The 20,217-nt window shown below is 41.5% G+C and overlaps 1 protein-coding gene across 3 annotated transcripts in view; it reads right to left on the bottom strand.

The window, feature by feature from the left end:
- ccne2 (cyclin E2) overlaps positions 1–20,217 on the bottom strand; it is a 266,305-nt gene that overhangs the window by 22,536 nt on the left and 223,552 nt on the right. For 2 of the 3 annotated variants that reach the window (XM_068031567.1, XM_068031570.1), the window contains exons 1-8: positions 17,628–17,681; positions 16,819–16,852; positions 16,652–16,730; positions 16,504–16,566; positions 14,718–14,872; positions 12,201–12,336; positions 5,109–5,255; positions 3,145–3,240 (exon numbers count right to left, since the gene is read on the bottom strand). In XM_068031567.1, coding sequence (XP_067887668.1) covers positions 3,145–3,240; positions 5,109–5,255; positions 12,201–12,336; positions 14,718–14,872; positions 16,504–16,566; positions 16,652–16,730; positions 16,819–16,832 — 690 coding nt within the window. In that variant the 5' untranslated portion in view covers positions 16,833–16,852; positions 17,628–17,681. Of the gene's footprint in view, positions 1–3,144; positions 3,241–5,108; positions 5,256–12,200; positions 12,337–14,717; positions 14,873–16,503; positions 16,567–16,651; positions 16,731–16,818; positions 16,854–17,627; positions 17,682–20,217 lie in introns of those variants that run through there. The other variant, XM_068031568.1, reaches the window with a different exon arrangement.

Genomic DNA, 20,217 nt, shown 5'->3' with positions numbered 1-20,217 from the left:
AATGCCCCTTGCATCCTCTCTAAGGCCTTAACATCCCTGGAAAACAGTGATTTTGAAATTGAAACGTAGCAGGATAGGTAGCCAGACATAATAGTGTTCAGTGTGCAGGAAAGAAAATGGGCCTTCACATTTTGGTGAGCTGCAATTTGTGGAAGGTAAAACTCAGAATCAGCAAGGAGACCTATGGAATAATCATGTCATTCTTCAATTATGCAAAGCCCTGGTTAGAGCATACCTAGAGCATTGTCAGCAGTTCTGGCCACACCTTAGGAAAGATATATTGGCCTTGAAGGGAGTGCAGCATTGATTTACTGGAATGATACTTTGACTCCAAGGGTTAAATTTCAAGGAGAAATTACACAAATTAGGATTGTATTCCCTAGAATTTAGAAGTTTTAAGGGATGATTTGATTGAAGTTTTCAAGATATTAAGGGGAACAGATAGGATAGACAGAAACTATTTTCACTGGTTGAGGAGTCTAGGACTAGGGGGCATAGTCTAAAAATTAGAGCCAGACCGTTCACGTGTGAAATTAGGCAACACTTCTACATACAAAAGGTGAAATGGCAATTGATGCAAAATCAGTTGTTAAATTTAAAACTGAAATTGATAAGATTTTTGTTAACCAAAGGTAGTAAGGGATACAGAAGGAAGGCAGGCTTCTGGAGTTAGGTTGCGGATCAGCCGTGATCTCATTGAATGGTGGCACAGGGACAAGGGGCTAAATGGCCTATTCCTGTTCCTACTTTCTTCCATAAACTTCAAATCATCCAAAACTCTGCTACCTGCATCCTATTTTGGACCAATTCCTGCGCATCCATCATCTCTATCTTTGCTGACCTGTATTGACTCCCAGAACCCCAACACCTCAAATTTAAAATGCTAATTTTCATGTTTATATTCGGTCATGGCCTCAAATCACCTCCAGCCATACAACCCCTTCCAGAACTGTTTCTTCACCTCTTGTATTCCTTCAACCCTGCCTCATATGTATTCCCCCCTCTCTTTACCCTACCATTGACAGCTATGCTTTTGAACCACCTAGGCCATGCACTGTAATTCAGTCCCTAAAGCTTTCCACCTCACTCTGCCCTTTTAAGACCTTCCTTAAGACTCGCATCTGACCAAGCTTTCGATCAACCCTCCTAATCTCTCCTTCTTTGGCTCAGCATCCATTTTTGTCTGATTATAACCCAGTTTTTCTACATTAGAGGCATTATATAAATACATATTGCTGTATTACCGGGGGCGGGGGAGTCAAAACAACCAACTTATATTTATATAGTGCCTTTAACTCCATAGGAGCATTATAAAACTGAGCCATATAAAGAAATATTAGGTCAGATGACTAAAAGCTTGCTCAAAGACGTATGTTTTAAAATCATTGTCTTAAAGGAGGAAAGTGAGGTGGATAGGCAGAGAGGTATAGGGAGAGTATCCTAGACAACTGAAGGGGCAGCAACCAATGGAGCGATTAAAGTTAAGGAGTTAGAGTTAGAAAAGTGCAAATATCTTGGAGGGTTGTGGGGCAAATCTGTTGGCAGATCATAACTGAAGTCAGTCCTCACTGTGGATTATAAATCTAAACCTTTTGAGACTGTAAATAGGAACTGACCCCCACTCCACCATGTGCACTTGATGTGCAAATCAAACCATGTTGCCACTAAAGAATTAACCCAGAGGGAAGTTAAGAGTCAACCACATTGATGTACAACTATAATAAAAGCAATATACTGCGGATGTTGGAAATCTGAAATAAAAACAGTAAGTGTTGGAAATACTCAGCAGGTCTGGCAGCAGCTGTGGAGAAAGAAGCAGAGTTAATGTTTCAGATCTGTAACCTTTCATCAGAACTAGTCTACAGTCATTGATGTGCCACTAGTCGCATACATGCCAGACTATGCAAGACAGCAGGTTTCCTTCCTTAAAGGGCATTATTCCACTAGTTTAATTTTTAAAAGGCCCATGGGAGCGGTGGTACAAGTACCTGCTCCCCATGTCCATCCCTGCCAGAATATGAGAGGTCATCAGGGAGACAGTATTGGGCTCAGCTGTGACTCAATAGCCTGCTGATACTCATCACCATTGTGAACACAAAAATAAAATAACCACTTGGACAAGGCATGAAGGGCTGCCAGTAATCTTGAAACCACACTCCATAGCAGTCAGCATTTTCAGGGGAAAGGAAGAGAACAGAATTGTTAACTTACATCATACATCAAGGGATCAGATAGCATACAGTAGCTCAGTGATTATGCTACTGAATTGGTAATCCAGAGTCCTGGACTAATAATCAAGAGAATGGTGAACTCAAATCCCAAGGCAATTTGAGACTTGAACTCAGTTTAAATTTTAAAAAATAATCTGGAAATAAAAAGCTGGTATCATTACAAAATGGCCACAAAGCTGTCACAACTAGTTCAAAAATGCCCTTTAGGGAAGGTAACCTGCTCTCCTTACCCAGTCTGGTATATGTGTGACTCTAGTTGCACATCAATGTGGTAAACTCTTACCTTCCCTCTGAAATGACATGGCTGGCAGATCTACCACCAGTTTCACAGGCCAACTAGAGATAGGCAATTAATGCCAGCTGTGCCAATGGTTCAGTGTCAGCTGTAGTTCAATGGGAAGCACTCTCACCTCTGAGTCAGAAACTTGTCTGTTCAAGTCCCATTCTAGAGACCAGAACACAAAAATCTCACCTGACACCAGAGCAATACTGAGGGAGAGCTGAACTATCTGATGTGCTGTCTTTTGGATGAGACATTAAACTGAGCCCTGTCCCATGACATATTCTGAAGAGTGTCTTGGCCTATATTTATCCCTCAAATCAACATCACTTTTTTAAAAAATTCTATTCATTGTCACATTGCTGTTTGTGGGAGTCTGCTGTGCACAAACTGGCTGGCATGTTTCCTACCTCACTAGCTATGAAGATCTATGGATGTCCCAAAGTGCATGAAAGGTGCTATATAAAATGCAAGTCTTTCTTTTAATGCCATGTCCAGATAATTTTAAAAAATCATCCTGATCAACATCAATAAATGCTTGGCCAGATATAAATGTGATGCTCCTGCCTTTAATGAACTAGGCTCAATTTTGTGCCATTGACCATTATGAAAAATCAATGTCAGACTGCTTACCTTTAGAATAATCAATTCCATATCAAGTATTTCAGTTTCTGTACATGCACCATCTGTGACATATGCAAACTCATTCAATTTTGGAGGGTAGATTTCCTGAAACAAAAATGTGAACCCAAACTTTGTGTTAAGCAAATTAAAATAAACGTTTTCCCCAAGTCTCACAAAAAGATTTATTTTAATTAATGGAATGCATGCAGCAAAATGCACTTAAGACAGTGGTTCTCAAACATTTTTGGTTGAAGGACCCCTTTTCAAATAGATCAGCAACCTTGGACCCCCCCCACCCCCGCCAGCTAAATACCCCCACATTATATAATACTCTTAATATGAATGTGTTGCACATAAAGAGTGTTTAAATAATAGTTAAGAGAACAGGTTTCAGTCAGATGGGTGTGCCTGCTTTTCACTGCAGAATCTGTCTACCTTTGGTGTGATGTTTGACAATGATACAAATGATTGGCGGCTGCTTATCCAATCAATGTTCTCCAATGATTGGTCTCTCGCCAATTAGGAAAAAAAGTGCATTTTTTTTGTGTTTTAAAAAAACATAAACGTGTAATGTTTGAGAGTTTGTATGTTAGAATAACTAAAAATTAATATAGATGGATGCACTGCAGAATTGTTTTCCGTGGTTAAAATCTAAGCCTAGTTTTTAAAACTTCGATTCTGTCTACTCCTCTCCACAAACCAAATGTTAGCATGTTGTATAATTGATGCATTGAAGAACTAACAAATGGTGAATCTCTGTTCCTGTCCGGAGCTTGCTAGCCAGTGCACAGAGAAGCAGTTCTTATCGAGGTTGTGGTGGTCGGTTTTGCGGAGGGTGGAGTGGGGGGGGTGTTGGGAAGGTTATTATTAATACCAGTAACATTTAATTTATCGTTATTGAAGCAGTATCTGGTTAGAAGCCTTTTTATTTCAATATGTTTCATATAAGACTTGTGATGGAGGCAGTTTTGTGCACGGACCCCCAGAAAGTCTCTTTGGACCCCAGCTTGAGAACCACAGACTTAAGACATTAAGTCTAAGTGGATTCCAGTTCCTTAGGTGCTGTTAGCCTAGACACCATGTCTTAACAAAATATTCAACTATGGGGTGGGGCATTTCAGTCAGTTATTCTGCTGTCAGCATCATTCACAGACTCACATCTTGCAGGATGTATTGGATAGTGTCAAGGAAACTGACATCTAATACTGCTCCCTGCTACCCGACCCAAACCAGACATGTGTCGGGTTCGGGTCGGGTCGGGCCAGGCACACACAGCAAGAATTGCAGGTCAGTGTTAAAAGTTAAAAACTTACCTGAGCTGAGAGTCCGGGACCTCAAAGAAGGAAACTGAGTCTGCGCAGTGAGCGTCTCTGATGTCATCACACTCATGCTGCAGCTTCCTGCAGATTGGGAGTCGGAAGGTAAGTAAAGGGAACATTCCGGTGGTCGGGTCAGGCTCAGGGGGAAAATGGAGGGACTCGGGCCAGGTCGGGCTCGAGTCTGATGTGGTTCCGTCGGGTTTGGGTCGGGTTTTTGTTTGTGACTTGAGCAGGTCTTTACGCCTCCCCCTCCTAGCAGAGGCAAGGAGCCAAATTATAGTGACTCAGTTTTCTGCAATGGCAGATATTAACTCAGTCCAACTGGGACACAAAACTGGAACTTCTGTGTGGCTTAATGCATCCTGAGGTGATGTTTTCATCTACTTGACTATCAAGAGAATAATCCGTTTTATTAAAAAGTGCTGATTATACAGAATTAGAAAATCATGCCATTTGAAATTTTTTTAGCCACTAAATTGACCTCATTCTAACAGCTTAGCTGAACTACTTGTATTTTATGCTAAAGTGAAGGCAGCAAGCATGAAATTAATTAAGAACTTGTTTAACAGCATATTTTCAAAATATAGGGTGACAGGTTAAAACAGTTCATTACAACATTTATCTTCCCTACTAGTCCAATGGATGTGTGCTTACCTCCAGCTTTGCAGCAATGAAGAGTGAGGAGATACCTATAAGTTGCAGCTTGCTTTTATGAATATTTTCTTGAGTAAACATGAACCGATCAAAAAAATCTTGAGCCAGATAAAAGGTTTCTCTATGGAGCGTGTACACCTCACAAACCTAAAAGATAGTTCAAAAAAATTGAATTACAGACTGAAAGTCAGTAAACAAAAATGTTCTCTTAAAATTCATTCACAGAATATAAACACTGCGAGCGAGGCCAATATTTATTGCTCATCCCTAATTTCCTTCACGAAGGTTGTGGTTAGTCACTTCCTTAGACTGCAGCAGTCCGAGATGGTGGTAGGGAGTTCCAGAATTTTGACCCAATGATAATGGAACGGCAATATATGTTCAAATCAGGATGGTGTGCCCCTTGGATGGGAACTTGGAGGTGTTGGTGTTCTCTATGCCTGTGTCCTTGTCCTTCTAGCTGGTAGAGGTTGGGGGTTTGGGAGGTGCTGTTGAAGAAACCTTGGTGAGTTTCTGCAGTGTGTCTCGAAGATGTTACACACTACAGCTCTGCTGCACCAGCAGAGAAGGGAGTGAATGTTTAAGGTTGTGGATGGAGTGCCAATCAAGAGAGGTACTTTATCCTGGATGGTGTTGAGCTTCCCGAATGTTGTTGGAGCTGCACTCATCCAGTCAAGTGGAGAGTATTCCAATACTCCTGACTTGTGCTTTGTAGATGATGGACAGGCTTTGAAAAGTCAGGAGATAGGTTACTCACCACAGAGTTCCCAGTCTGATCTGCTCTTGTAGCCACAGTATTTATGTGGCTGGTGTAACTGTCAAAAGTGTACAGTCAGAAAGACAGCATTATAGCTATTTATTTAGTGTCATTAAGACCTTACAGCTGCCAAATAAATACTTACAAAGCTTGCTAGAAATTAGCTGCCTAGAGTATAGATAAGGGAGGAATATTCCCTTTTCCATGGTCATGGGAAGCTATCACAAAAATTAGACTGAGGAAGGCAGATCCAAATATTTGCTTAGAAATAAATGTAAATGTTGAAATACCAAACTATTTTTGGTAAGTCACTGCATCGGTTAAAAGGGTTGCAAGTTATGAAAGTTAAAATGCTAGAATTTGTAATGGCTGTAGAATTTAACAGGTGTAGCAAGGTTTCGCATCTGCTGGAGCATTGGGGAGGTCATGTTTCAACATATGCCAACTCATCTTCCTTCCTCCCTCCATAATTGAAAAATATTAACTGCCACAGATTTGTCCACATACTCATCTAGTCTCCATCCCTGGATCTAAATGTCAAAACGCCAAGAACAGGGCTAAGCTGTTACAGCTGGAACAAGCCATGGACAACCATTGAAACTTCTTGTACCTGGACCAGGGGTGTCCAATCTTTTCGCGTGGGGGGCCACATTACAATTTTTGTCTTACATAGGGGGCTGGTGAGACAATTTTGGAAAGATAAAGGCATAAAAATTTATCTTGCTATTAATGAAAACGACAAATGTACATTTTGTGGAGAAGCTTTAAATGAGAAGACTAATTTATTCACTTACTTTCTCTTCACTATGTTGGACACTGATCAAGTGAGATACCTGGCATTTTCTTGCTCGCACAAGTAGTCAATGTTTGCCCGCACACTTTTTGTAGTGATGTGGAGTATCCTGGATAGATGTCCATCTGTCAGGAGTGATCTTGATATCTCTATCTCCGTTTCCGTCTCTCTCTCTCTCTCTCTCTCTCTGCCACCCTCCCCACCATCTGTGTGTCCCCCTTTCTATCTCTCCCTTTCTCCCCGTCTGTCTCCCCCTCTTCCTCCCTGTCTCCCCCTCCCTGTCTTTCTGTCCCCCTTTCCCCCTCCCCATCTCCTCCCCCACTCCCCCCTCCGCCCCTGTCTCCTTCTCTGCCACGCCCTCCCTGTCTCTCTGTCTATGTCTCTCTCTCTCTCTCTCTCTCTGTGTCCCCCTTTCTCTCTCTGTCTGTCTATCCCCCTTTCTCTCTCTCTCTCTTCCATTTTTTCTCTCTCTCTCTGTCTGTCTCCCTTTCTCTCTCTCTCTCTCTCTGTCTCCCTCTCTCTGTCTCCCTTTCTCTCTCTCTCTCTGTCTCCCTTTCTCTCTCTCTCTGTCTGTCCCACTTTCTCTCTGTCTCCCTTTCTCTCTCTCTCTCTCTCTCTGTCCCCCTTTCTCTCTCTCTCTGTCTGTCCCCCTTTCTCTCTCTCTCTGTCTGTCCCCCTTTCTCTCTCTCTCTGAGCCTGTCTCTCGCTGTGTCTGTTTCTCTTTGTCTCCCTCACGGTTTTCCAACAGGTTTTTCAAAAAAAAAAAATCAGAACCTGCCAGAAAACCCCGAATCTGTCCAAAGTTGGGAAACAGCTGTTCCCAATGTCAGCAGCTGTCAGCTGTGAAACTGAACTGCAATTTTTTTTTTTAAAGCCGGTCTGCAAGAAAAAGCCAGTGGAAAATTTCTCATCTCCAGTCACGGCCCCCTGTCGAGAATGAGGAAAGGCCTGGTACAGTTTACATCCGCAGGCCAGATGGAAACCTATGGTGGGCCGTATGCTGGACAACCCTGGCCTAGACTCGTGTTTTTAATTAATTCTTCGGATATGGGCATCACTAGCAAGGTCAATATTTATTGCTCATCCCTAGTTGCCCTTGAGAAGGTGGTGGTTAGCCATATTCTTGAACGGTTATAGTCTGTGTGGTTAATGTGCTCCCATACTGCTGTTAGGGAGTTTCAGGATTTTGACCAAGCAATGATGAAGGAATGGCAATCTGTGTCCAAGTAATGTTTTGGGAGTTGGACTTGGAGATGGTGGTGTTCTTGCTACTCTTGTCCTTCTAGGTATTATAGGCTGTCAGAGAAGCCATAGTGGGTTGCTGCATTGCATCCTGTAGACGACACACACTGCAGGCATGGTACATGTGGTGGAGGGAGTGACTGTTTACGGATGGGTGGGCAGGCTGCCAATCAAGCGGACTGCTTTGTCCTGGGTGTTCAAGCTTGAGTGTTGTTGCAGCTGCACACATCCAGCAAGTGAAGAGCATTTCCTAAAACATTAACAGTTTCTCTCTCGCTCCACAGATGCTGTCTGACCTACGAGCATATAAATTAGGAGCAGGGGTAGGCCACTCGGCCCTTGGAGCCTGCTTCGTCATTATATAAGTTCATGGCTGAACTGATTATTCCACATTTCCACCTACCCCCAATAACCTTCCACCCCCTTGCTTATCAAGAATCTATCTACCTCTGCCTTAAGGCTCTGCTTCCACCGCCTTTTGAGGAAGAGAATTCCAAAGACTCACAACCATCTGAGAGAAAAAAAATTCTCCTCATCTCTGTCTTAAATGGGCGACCCCTTATTTTTAAACAGTGACCCCTAGTTCTAGATTCTCCCACAAGGGGAAACATCCTTTCCACATCCACCCCGTCAAGACCCCGTAGGATCTTATGTGTTTCAATCAAGTCGTCTCTTACTCTAAATTTCAGCGGATACAAGCCTAGCCTGTCCAATCTTTCCCATAAGACGGCCCACCCATTTCACATATTAGTCCAGTAAACCTTCTCCGTACTGGTTCCAACGCATTTACATCCTTCCTTAAATAAGGAGACCAGTACTGTACACAGTACTCCAGATGTGGTCTCACCAATGCCCTGTATAGCTGAAGCATAACCTCCCTACTGTTGTATTCAATTACCCTCATGTTAAATGATAATATTCTATTAGCTTTCCTAATTACTTGCTGTACCTACATACTAACCTTTTGCGATTCATGCACTAGGACATCCAGATCCCTCTGCATCTCAGAGCTCTGCAATCTCTCAGCATTCAGATAATATGCTTCTTTTTTATTCTTCCTGCCAAAGTGGACAATTTCACACTTTCCCACATTATACTCCATTTGCCAGATCTTTGCCCACTCACTTAACCTATCCATATCCCTTTGTAGCCTCCTTATGTCCTCCTCACAACTTACTTTCCTACCTTTGTGTCATCAACAAATTTAGCAACCATACCTTCCGTCCCTTCATCCAAGTCATTTATATAAATTGTAAAAGGTTGAGGGCCCAGCACTGATCCCTGTGGCACATCACTCGTTACATCTTGCCAACCAGAAAATGATCCATTTATGCCTACTCTCTGTTTCCTGTTAGCTAGCCAATCTTCTATCCATGCCAATATGTTACCCCCTATACCATGAGCTTTTATTTTCCGCAGTAACCTTTGATGTGGCACCTTATCAAATGCCTTCTGGAAATCTAAGAACAACACATCCACCAATTCCCACAGCACACATTACTTCTTCAAAGAACTCCAATAAATTGGTTAAACAAGATTTCCCTTTCATAAAACCATGTTGACTCTGCTTGAATACATTGAATTGTTCTAAGTGCCCTGCTATAACATCTTTAATAATAGCTTCTAACATTTTCCCTAGACAGATACTAATCTAACTGACCTGTAGTTTCCTGCTTTTTGAATTACATTGGTTATTTTCCAATCTAATGGAACTTTCCCCGAATCTAGGAAATTTTGGAAAACCAAAATGAATGCATGAACTATTTTACTAGCCACTTCTTTTAGGGCCCTAGGATGAAGTCCATCAGGACCCAGGGACTTGTCAGCCTGCAGCTCCAACAGTTTGCTCAGTAACACTTCCCCGGTGATTGTAACTTTCTTGAGTTCCTCCTTCCCTTCCATTTCCCAGAAATAGCTGTAAATCAGGAAGTTACTTGTATCCTCTATAGTGAAAACGCATGCAAAATACCTGTTGAATCAATCAATCTACCATCTCCTCATTTTCCATTATTAATTCCCCAGACTCACTTTCTATAGGTCCAACGCTCACTAACTGTTTTTTTAAATATCGACAGATACTCTTACTATCTGGTTTTATATTTCCAGCTAGCTTTCTCTCGTACTCTAATTTTTCCCTCCTTATCAATCTTGTAGTCATTCTTTATATTCTGTCCAATCTTCTGACCTGCCACCCCCATCTTTGCACAATTATATGCTTTTCCTTCAATTTTGATACTATCTTTAACTTTTTTAGTTAACCACGGAGATGTGTCCTCCCCTTGGGATTTTTCTCTCATTGGAATGTATCTATTCTGTGTATTCTGAATACCCCTTAAATGTCTGCCACTGCATCTCTATTGATCTATCCCTTAACCTACTTTGCCAGTTACTTTAGCTATCTCTGCTTTCATGCCCTCATCATTGTCCATATTTAAGCTTAAAATACTAGTCTTGGACCCATTCTTCTCTCCCTCAAACTGAATGTAAAATTCAATTATATTATGATTGCTGCTACCTGGGGGTGCATTTGAGGTCACCAATTAATCCTGTCTCGTTGTACAGTACCGCGTCCAGTACAGCCTGCTCTCTGGTTGGTTCTAGAGTGTGCTGTTTTAAGAAACTGTCCTGAAAACAAACATTCTATGAACTCCTCATCTAGGCTACCTTTGCCTATCTAATTTTTCCAGTCTCTATGTAGATTCCAATCCCCCATGATTATCACCGTACCTTTCTCACAAGCTCTCATTATTTCTGATGAAAGGTCACTGACCTGAAACGTTAACTCTGCTTCTCTCTCCACAGATGCTGCCAGACCTGCTGAGTATTTCCAACATTTTTTGTACTCCCATTATTTCTTCCTTTCTACTCTGTCCAATAGTGTGGTTGCTGTTAGGGGGCCTGTACACCACTCCCACGAGTGACTTCTTGTCTGCAGCATCTCTACCCAAATCGCTTCTACATCCTGGTTTCCTGAACTTAGGTTATCCCTTTCTAATGTGCTAATGCCATCATTAATTAACAGAGCCACCCCTCTGCCTTTTCCTAAATTTTCCTACCTCTGTCTTTCCTAAATGTCATGTACCCTTCAATATTCAGGTCCCAATCTATGAGATCCTGCAGCCAAGTCTCTGTAATGGCTATCAAATTGTACTAATTTATTTCTATTTGCATTATCAGTTCATAGGAACACAGGAGCAGGAGGAGGCCATTCAGCCTATCGAGCCTGCTCCGCCATTTAATATGATCATGGCTGAACATCCACTTCAATGCCTTTTTACAACACTATCTTCATATCCCCTTATGTTATTTGTATTTAGAAATCTGTCAATCTCTGCTTTAAACATACTCAATGACTGAGCTCCCACGGCCCTCTGCGGTAGAGAATTCCAAAGATTCACAACCCTCTAAGTAAAGAATGTACATTCAGATACAGAGCCTTTAGTTTTGTCCTTTTATTATTTTTGTAACATCTAGCCTTGACTGCTGATTTACTCTTAGATTTGTACTCTCTGTCCCTTCCTGTCACGGTTTGTTTATCATTTCCCATATTAATACCTTCCTCTCTTGCCTTGTCTCTACTCTTTGATTTATCACATCTTCCCAAATTTGATCCAATGCTCCCACTATTTAGTTTAAAACCTTCTCTACTTCCCTAGTTACACGGCTCTCTAGGACATCAGCCCCAGTACGGTTCAGGTGTAGACAGTCCAAATGGTACAGCCTCCACTTTCCCCAGTACTGATGCCAGTGCCCCATGAACCGGACCCCACTTCTACCACAATAGTCTTTCAGCCATGCATTCATTTCTCTCATCTTATTTGCCCTATGCCAGTTTGCACATGGCTCAGGTAATAACCCTGATTATTACATTTGAGGTTCTGTTTCTTAATTTGGTGCCTAGCGCCTCATACTGACTATGCAGAACCTCCTTCCTTGTCCCGCCTTTGTCGTTTTCATTGGTACCTACATGGACCTTGATGATCCTCCCCCTCCCACTGCAAGTTCCTCTCCAGCCCTGAGCAGATGTCCCACACCCTGGACTCACGCTCTTTGCTGCAGAGAATGGTGTCTATCCCCCCCAACTATACTGTCTCCTACTACCACTACATTCCTATTTACTCCCCCTCCCCTCACTTGAATGGCTTCCTGTACCATGAGCTTTCTTAAAACAAGTGCCGCAATACACTTTTTATCACAGCTACTTAGGCTTTTAGTTTTAGGCAGCAAATGCTGAATAATTCAATACTGGATCAAATAACAATCAACTTCTGTACATAAAAGGATTGTCATGATGACTAACCTCTATGAGCCAATCCAGTAAAATTGCCCTCATTTTTGGCTGCAAGGATGGGTGTAGCGAGAGGACATTTTTGTCATGGGTATACTTGATTTCTTTTTTCAACATATTAGACCACACATCTTCAGAGTTTCCCCAGCTATAAATAAAAACATTTCAAATAAGTTATGAAAACAGAAGATGACACATTAGACTTCCTAGGATAACATTTGATTTGGGAGCTGATATTTCACAAGTCCAAAGGTGCTACTGACAGTTTTTCCACGTACCATTCTCCAAGTTTCATACATTAAATAAGGTGGGCTTTCTCTCTTCCTCCCCACCCACCATCTCCTTGCTTTACATCTCCAAGAAAGCCCCTCCCACTCCTGTGTCAATGAAAATTCTGCCTCCTCTGCAGTACCTAAAAGTTTGTTTCTAAAAGTTTTCCCCGTTTTACTAGGCTGCTTCATATTTAAGATTCCTTCCCTTCCTATTCAAATCTCTTAGCATCCATCAGCTGCAGGTCATATAAAGATCATCCCACACAGTCTGAGCTGGTCCGAAAATTTCCCTATCTTTACAACGTTCAAAAGCTCAGTGTTTCCACGATTCTCCCATCATCTCCAAATCCAGAGGCTTCATCTTACTTTCATCATTTCTGTCACTTCTGCCTACCAATTTATGATGGCCAACAAACCCTGGTAACCCAGCTCACAAAGCCAAGACCTTTTAATCCTATTTGTGCTTATTTCTCATTTGCTGATTTGACCCATTTGAATTTATTGGCTCTAGGGTTTAATAAAGGCTGTATTTAAACACCTCATTGGTGGATAAGTTCTAACTCAGAAAATCAAGACCTTTTAATAAATCGGCACAATCATTATATATACACAAATTAATGAACCTTGGATTTGAAATTTGTGCAAGCTCCTCCCACTCCCAAGGCTTCATGCACACACCTAAGCTGCCCAAAAATACATTAGTTTGGGTCCTTCCCTGCCTCATGGACCCGGTATCATGGCATTTTGAAAACTCACTTCTGCAAATGGAGCTCAAATGCAGGTCTCTATGCTGGGATAAAAGGATGCCTGTTTGCTGTAACGGTTTCATGCAAAATAGGTTGGGACAGTTTCATCTAGTTCTTACAGGACATGAGCCTACAATACAAACTGTTTATGAGTCAGCAATCTAACTCAGACAGACCGGAAAATGCCAATAATGAAAGTCATAGGTTCAATGAGGGTATTTATCCACAGTAGGAGATAATTCTGATAAAGGTCTGAAACGTAAGCTCTATTTCTCACTCAACAGATGTTGCCATACCTGCTGAGCATTTCCAGCACTTTCTGTTCTTGTTTAAGAATTAACGTACTTTTTTAGGGCTGAATAGAGATGCTTTAAAATAAAAAAACCCTGGCAAAGTACAGCATAGCTCTCAGTGTCCAAAACTGTCTTCAGCTTAACAGGAGTAATATATATTGTGGATTTGTACACACAAATTTGGCTGCTTTCTAATCCACCTGAAGGGATAGGGGGAGGAATTTCCAACAGATAGAAGTTTGAATGTTGACAGAAACTAGTTTATAAAGATGTACATTAGCTAAAAACTGACTTTAAAAAAGCAGCACATTAAATTAGAAATTGGATAACCATGGCAATTACTCAGTATATTTAGTAATTCCTAGTCAATATATTGGAGAATTGTAGAAAAACCTAACCGTTTGAAAACGTCATGTTCGTATGCATTTCCAAATAACTTAATTGGACATCAAGCCATACAAACTAGAAGGTGCCAAATGCAATTTAATGGTTTGTGCCCAGTTATCCGTCATGGCAATTGGATAGCTACAAAATGCCTCAGCTCCCATGCTAAGGAAGTGAGAGTGTGGAAAGAAAAATGTCAGGGCTCCTAATGCGGATTGCCATTGGACACTGCTATGATGTTCCAGGATGAAAAAGCCTGCAGGCGCTCATCGTTTAGGCTCATCCATTTGGTGAGATATGGGAGCATTACCAGCACTGGTTAAACACAAGTATCCCAGCATAAGACAGCACCTTCAAGAGAGGGAACAGAAATGGGAAGAAAGGAGAGGAGAAAGGGAGGAAGAGCAAATTCATTGAGCTGCCTTCCCATCTGAACGCTCTGCTTCCATCATTCAGTCCTTTAAGTACAACATTGTCAAGAAACATCTGGCAATGCCATCCTTTAAAAATTACTTTCAGAGACCAGAAAGGATGAAATGCCATCTAATTCTCGGAGCGGGTGCTTAGCCTGCGCACAGTACCTCCACCCAGTAACAAGCTTACTAAGTCTGGAGCACAAATCTTCCTGTAACCTCAACAAAATAAGTGACAAGTAAGAAGTTTGCAAAAACAAAGCTTTGGTTGTATTAGGATTTAATCTTCATGCATTAATGAATAGAGACTGTTTACTTACATTGTCCATATAGCACACACATACACGTGAACAAACATTGGGATAAATACTTAATGGCTGGACATTCAAATACTGCAGCCAATCTGCATCAAGGCACTCACCTGAGAGGTGGTAGTGGTGATTTAGTTAGGAACAGGTTTTTAAACCTATATTGTGTGAACTTGGAGAAGTCTTCAGTGATATCGGTCTCTTTGTGTGGTGTGGGGATAAGGATGCAAGGACTAACTCCTCCAGGTATTATGGGCTCCCAGCAACTCTGCAAAAGAGAAATAAAACAAATGTCACTATTCAGATTAATTAACTAAAACCAGATGACATAGCACCCATATAGAAGCAAATTTTAATACAGATTTTGAGAAAGTGCTCCCTCTGCAGGTCTCAGTAGCAGGTACAATACTGTTAATTTATAAAGACAACTGATAGTGGAGCATTAATTTTCCCCTCCATAATGAAACTAATTGGACTCCAGATTAAAAATAAATTTAACAGCAAGCACTAACCCGCCATACTTAGTTCACTACAAGTCAGAATCAGAAATCAAAGCCTTTGAGGTTTTATTTTAAAAAGAAGTTACTGCAGAATGTCAGCAAAGCTACATACAATTCAAGGTCCTCTTAAAACTGATGAACAGCAATAAACTTAAAATACAGTAATCTTCAAAAAGCAAATGGCATAGCATTACTAAGTCCAAGATTGGACTGAACCAGCAGCGATCCAGAGTGAACAAACCCCTGCGCAAAGAGTGCCCCCTCCCCTAGCCATGGCCAGAATTTCAGTAACAGTTCAGACAGATTCCACTGCCTTTTTTTTTAAACACGTTTGCGAGGGAAAACTTCCCGCGTTTATTCATTTCCGACTTAAATTAACACGTAAATTTAGACATTTCAACCCCCGATTTCACCATTTCATACAACTTTCACACGGATTGCCCTTGCAGTGAATAAGGTATCATTTTGCTGACTTTTACTGGGCAGGAAAGTTCGCCGCAAGAAACCTTGGGGACACGTCCGAACAAAACGCCGATTTTTAATGCCACGTCTTACATTAAAACCCTGGGACTCGATAAACATCATCATAAATACATTTCTACATTGCAATATGTAAAACCCTTCGCAATACTGCATCCAAACCTCAGCCTTAATGAACACGGCTGTTCAAAGGTCATCCCACCAGTAAGCACAAAAAGGATGTTGTATGTGTCTGTGTCTATTTTTACATATATATTTCTATAGATTGCCTGGCTTCTTGATTTTCTTCATTTTAAATTGTAGTGAACATAAGAGAAACAAAAAGCCGGAATTCATACAAGGCGGGCGCGCCACGAACAAGCACCTCCCACAAAGCAGGAACCGGCTGTGTGGCAGCGCGCAAACTCCCTGTGCTGCAACTAAGGGCACTTCATTCATTTGCCATATAACCAGCAGTGAGCAACAGAACAGACCACTACTGAGGCCATGAATGGCAGACTGATTTACTTTGTCATTACGCTATGGCAAAAATGTTTAATATTCCACTACGATAAAATATCAATTGTTACGGTGAGGTACTTCCCCTTCTCAAGCACCACCACATATTTTTGGAAACGTTATCTGGTACTGCAGTGGACTGGATGGCCACGAAATACCGCCTGCTCATCTTCAGTATTCAAGATTTATTGTGCAATAAAAAAGAAAAGCTAAATATTATCAAAAAAATATACATCAGGTGACAAATTAAATACCAAATTACACACATACACACGTGTATCTGTTCTACAATGGATACTGCCTCACTTTGCCCAGCCGCCAAACCAATAAAAGTGGTGTATGTATATACACAGTAACAATTCCCATCTATGTGATTCTTAATATGATGATCTGCTGCAAGATATTGATATGGATCATTTACCTGTATCTGGAACTGTCGCCTTCTTTTGCTCACTTCTGTTTCATGGTTATGCTGATTACATTCCTTAAAAATATAAATTATCATTGTATTAACCAGTTACCAGAATAAACTCGGTTTAAAATATTGTTAATAGTTTTACACTGCTCACTTCAGGTTTCCTTTTCTTTGACTGGATAGTGTCATCTTTTTGTTCTTCTGATTTTGCTTGCTTGGCTTGCAAACGATCACTGTTTTAATACACACAAAATTGCTTTTAAGTATAAACTCTCTCCATTTCCCCCAAGTACATGATTATAATAAAGGAGCATTTCTCACCTGCGCCTCGACATCCTTTTCAATGATGTAGATCCTTTAAAATATGAATTGTAAAATATTATATACACTACTGATACTTTTAACGAGGCACATTCAATAAGCCACATGACATTGGCTTTCTGCTAGGCTACCCAGACCTAGTGTCATTTTATTAAAAAAAATCCGAGGTGCAAGATATTGATTAAATTAAAGTTTCAATAAAAAGAAGTGTTTTACAAAAAATTATTTTTTTGGGAACTGCCATGGGCGCATGAGCAACAGTCAATTTCAACTTTTAGATTATATTCATAAAAGCGCCATCCCTTAGCAAAGTTCTGTTTCTATCTATGTCCTTTATATTTTTCATCGATTAGGTTGATATTAACATATGAAAAGTATATCCGTTGCAATTTCAAAGTTATTTTATCTCGCACCCGGTTCCGCGCCAATTTACACAGAGCGGGTAAAGCCTGGATTGGACACTTTCTCACTTCTTCTCTGCCCAGCCGCCAAGCCAATAAAACACTGATCTTCCACAAAGAAAACTAAGCAGAGTTTTACTCACAGGCTCACTGATCGCCTTCAGAGAATATACGCAGAACTATCTGCTACCTAAAGCTAATTTTATATCTACATACACAGAACCGGTGTATAAAATGTGTGCAATCCTCTACAGTAACCGGCGCTGGTTTCCACTAATAGCATTAAAAAAATTCTGACATGCGCATCGATCCATTTACTTCCTTTTCTCCAGATCATTAATACTATTGACATATTAAAATATAAGTTCTTATATTATCACAGATGCTGAGCCTCGCTGCTGTCCTTACCCTTATTGCTGATCTACTCAGAAATAGCTCAGCTGGCGCCGGCGCCAACAATTTTAACAAGGGAACAAATCAAATGCGCATGTGTGTACTGTGTCACCCAGGTGAACACAAATCTTACTTTTTTTCCAACTGTACTATTTATGAATACAACTAAATTAAAATATCTTTGCTAATCCAAAACATAGTTCGCTTTAGCAAATTACATTTTTGAAATGTTTTACTTTGCTCAGATTGCATGTTTTTTTGAATAAACACCACCCACTCCTTAGAGTCCCTCCTTCGGGGAGGAGATTTAAAACCCACCAATAGCTACAATAAACCACTCGTGCAACGTGATTTGGCTCCAAATGTAAACAGAAATTCAAGCAGATTGTCAGAAGTAGAGTTTAATCTATGTATTTAGATTGTAGCGTTGCATGTAACTTGTAAATATTATTTTGCTCCTGAAATAACCTGTTCAATTTCAGTAGGTACTTCTTTTGCTGTCATCAGGAAAAGCTTTTAACCAGAACATCCGATGGTAATGGAGAAGTCCAGTCGACTGAATTGCCCCATAATCTGAAATGTTATAAGAGAGATGCGTAGCGGTGCTTCTCAGTCTTTAGTTGTTACCCTGCGTTATGCTTTAAACAGGTGATTAGACGCAGCCTGGGAATAGAATTCCTTCTGCGGCGAACCTCTTTGATATCGGGAAGAGATACAGTGGATTGTAAGCTTTGTCACTAATTTATCATGTAATTGCAGTGGAACTTCATGAAGAAAGGTGTCTTACAGAAAATGTCTGTTGCAGGAAGACCTAACAGTCTTGTAAAACGTAAAAACAGGTTAACAAGAAGAAAATCACAGACATCCAATAACTGTAAAGGTAGGATAGTGCTCAATTCAGTAAAACATTTTACACTGTCATCAAAACACATAGATATTTCACTTTCGTAATTAAGCAATATATTTAGCAGGAAGAATAACATCAAGCCAGTAACATACTGAGGGTTCAATAACAACTTACACTTATATTGCACCTTTAACGCGAGAAAACATCCCAAGCTGCTTCACAGAGGTGCAATCAGACAAGAACTGGATGCCAAAGTGCTAAACAAGATATCAGGAAGAGTGAGCAAAAACTTGGTCAAAGAGATAGGTTTTGAAAAAGGATCTTAAAAGAGGAAAGGAATGTGGACGGAGTTAGGAAGAGAGTTCCAGAGTGTAGGACCTTGATGATTGAAGGCCCGCCAGTAATAGTGAGTCCAGGTTTTCAGAAATAGGGTAGAATAGAGTTCTGGGAGTGGGGAGGAGGGCAGGGGGTGGTGGCAATTGTAGGCCTCCAGGAAAGACTTAAGGAGGGACAAGGCCATGAAGAAATTTATCTCGTGCCTTTCACCATCTCAGGATGTCTAAAAGTGTTTTACAGCCAATGAAGGGGGCAGGCGGTGGCATAGTGGTGATGTCCCACAGACAAGTCAAGCAACAGCCTGACATAGTCATATTCACGGAATCACACCTGACAGACAATGTCCCAAACAGGGCCATCACCATCCCTGGGTATGTCCTGTCCCACCAGCAGGACAGACCCAGCAGAGGTGGCGGCACAGTGCTATACAGTAGGGAGGGAGTTGCCCTGCGAGTCCTCAACATCAACTCCGGACCCCATGAACTCTCATGGCATCAGGTCAAACATGGATAAGGAAACCTCCTGCTCATTACCACCTACTGCCCTCCCTCAGCTGATGAATCAGTACTCCTCCATGTTGAACACCACTTGGAGGAAGCACTGAGGGTGGCGAGAGCACAGAATGTACTCTGGGTGGGGGACTTCAATGTCCATCACCAAGAATCACTCGGTAGCACCACTACTGACCGAGCTGGCCGAGTCCTAAAGGACATAGCTACTAGACTGGGTATGCAGCAGGTGGTGAGGTAAGCAACAAGAGGGAAAAACATACTTGACCTTGTCCTCACCCATCTGCCTGCCACAGATGCATCTGTCCATGACAGTATTGGTAGGAGTGACCACCATACAGTCCTGGTTGAGACAAAGTCCCGCCTTCACATTGAGGATACCCTCCATCATGTTGTATGGAACTACCACTGTGCTAAATGGGATAGATTTTGAACAGATCAAGCAATGCAAAGCTAGGCATCCATGAGGCTCTGTGGGCCATCAGCAGCAGCAGAATTGTACTCAACCACAATCTGTAACCTCATGGCCCAGCGTATCCCCCACTCTACCATTACCATCAAGCCAAGGAGACCAGCCCTCAATGAAGAGTACAGGAGGGCATGCCAGGAGCAGCACCAGGCATACCTCAAAATGAGGTGTCAACCTGGTGAAGCTACAACACAGGACTACCTAAGTGCCAAACTGTGTTATCAGCATGCGATAGAGCTAAGCAATCCCATAACCAACGGATCAGATCTAAGCTCTGCAGTCCTGCCACATCCAACCATAAATGGTGGTGGACAATTAAACAACTAACTGGAGGAGGTGGCTCCACAAATATCCCCATCCTCAATGATGGGGGAGCCCAGCACATCAGTGCGAAAGAGAAGGCTGAAGCATTTGCAACAATCTTCAGCCAGAAGTGCCGATTTT

Source organism: Heterodontus francisci, chromosome 5, assembly GCF_036365525.1.
Source record: "Heterodontus francisci isolate sHetFra1 chromosome 5, sHetFra1.hap1, whole genome shotgun sequence".
In the NCBI taxonomy this organism is placed as follows: domain Eukaryota; kingdom Metazoa; phylum Chordata; class Chondrichthyes; order Heterodontiformes; family Heterodontidae; genus Heterodontus; species Heterodontus francisci.
The sequence above is the reverse complement of the archived record's forward strand: the minus strand, read 5'-3'. Positions and strand labels throughout refer to the sequence as shown.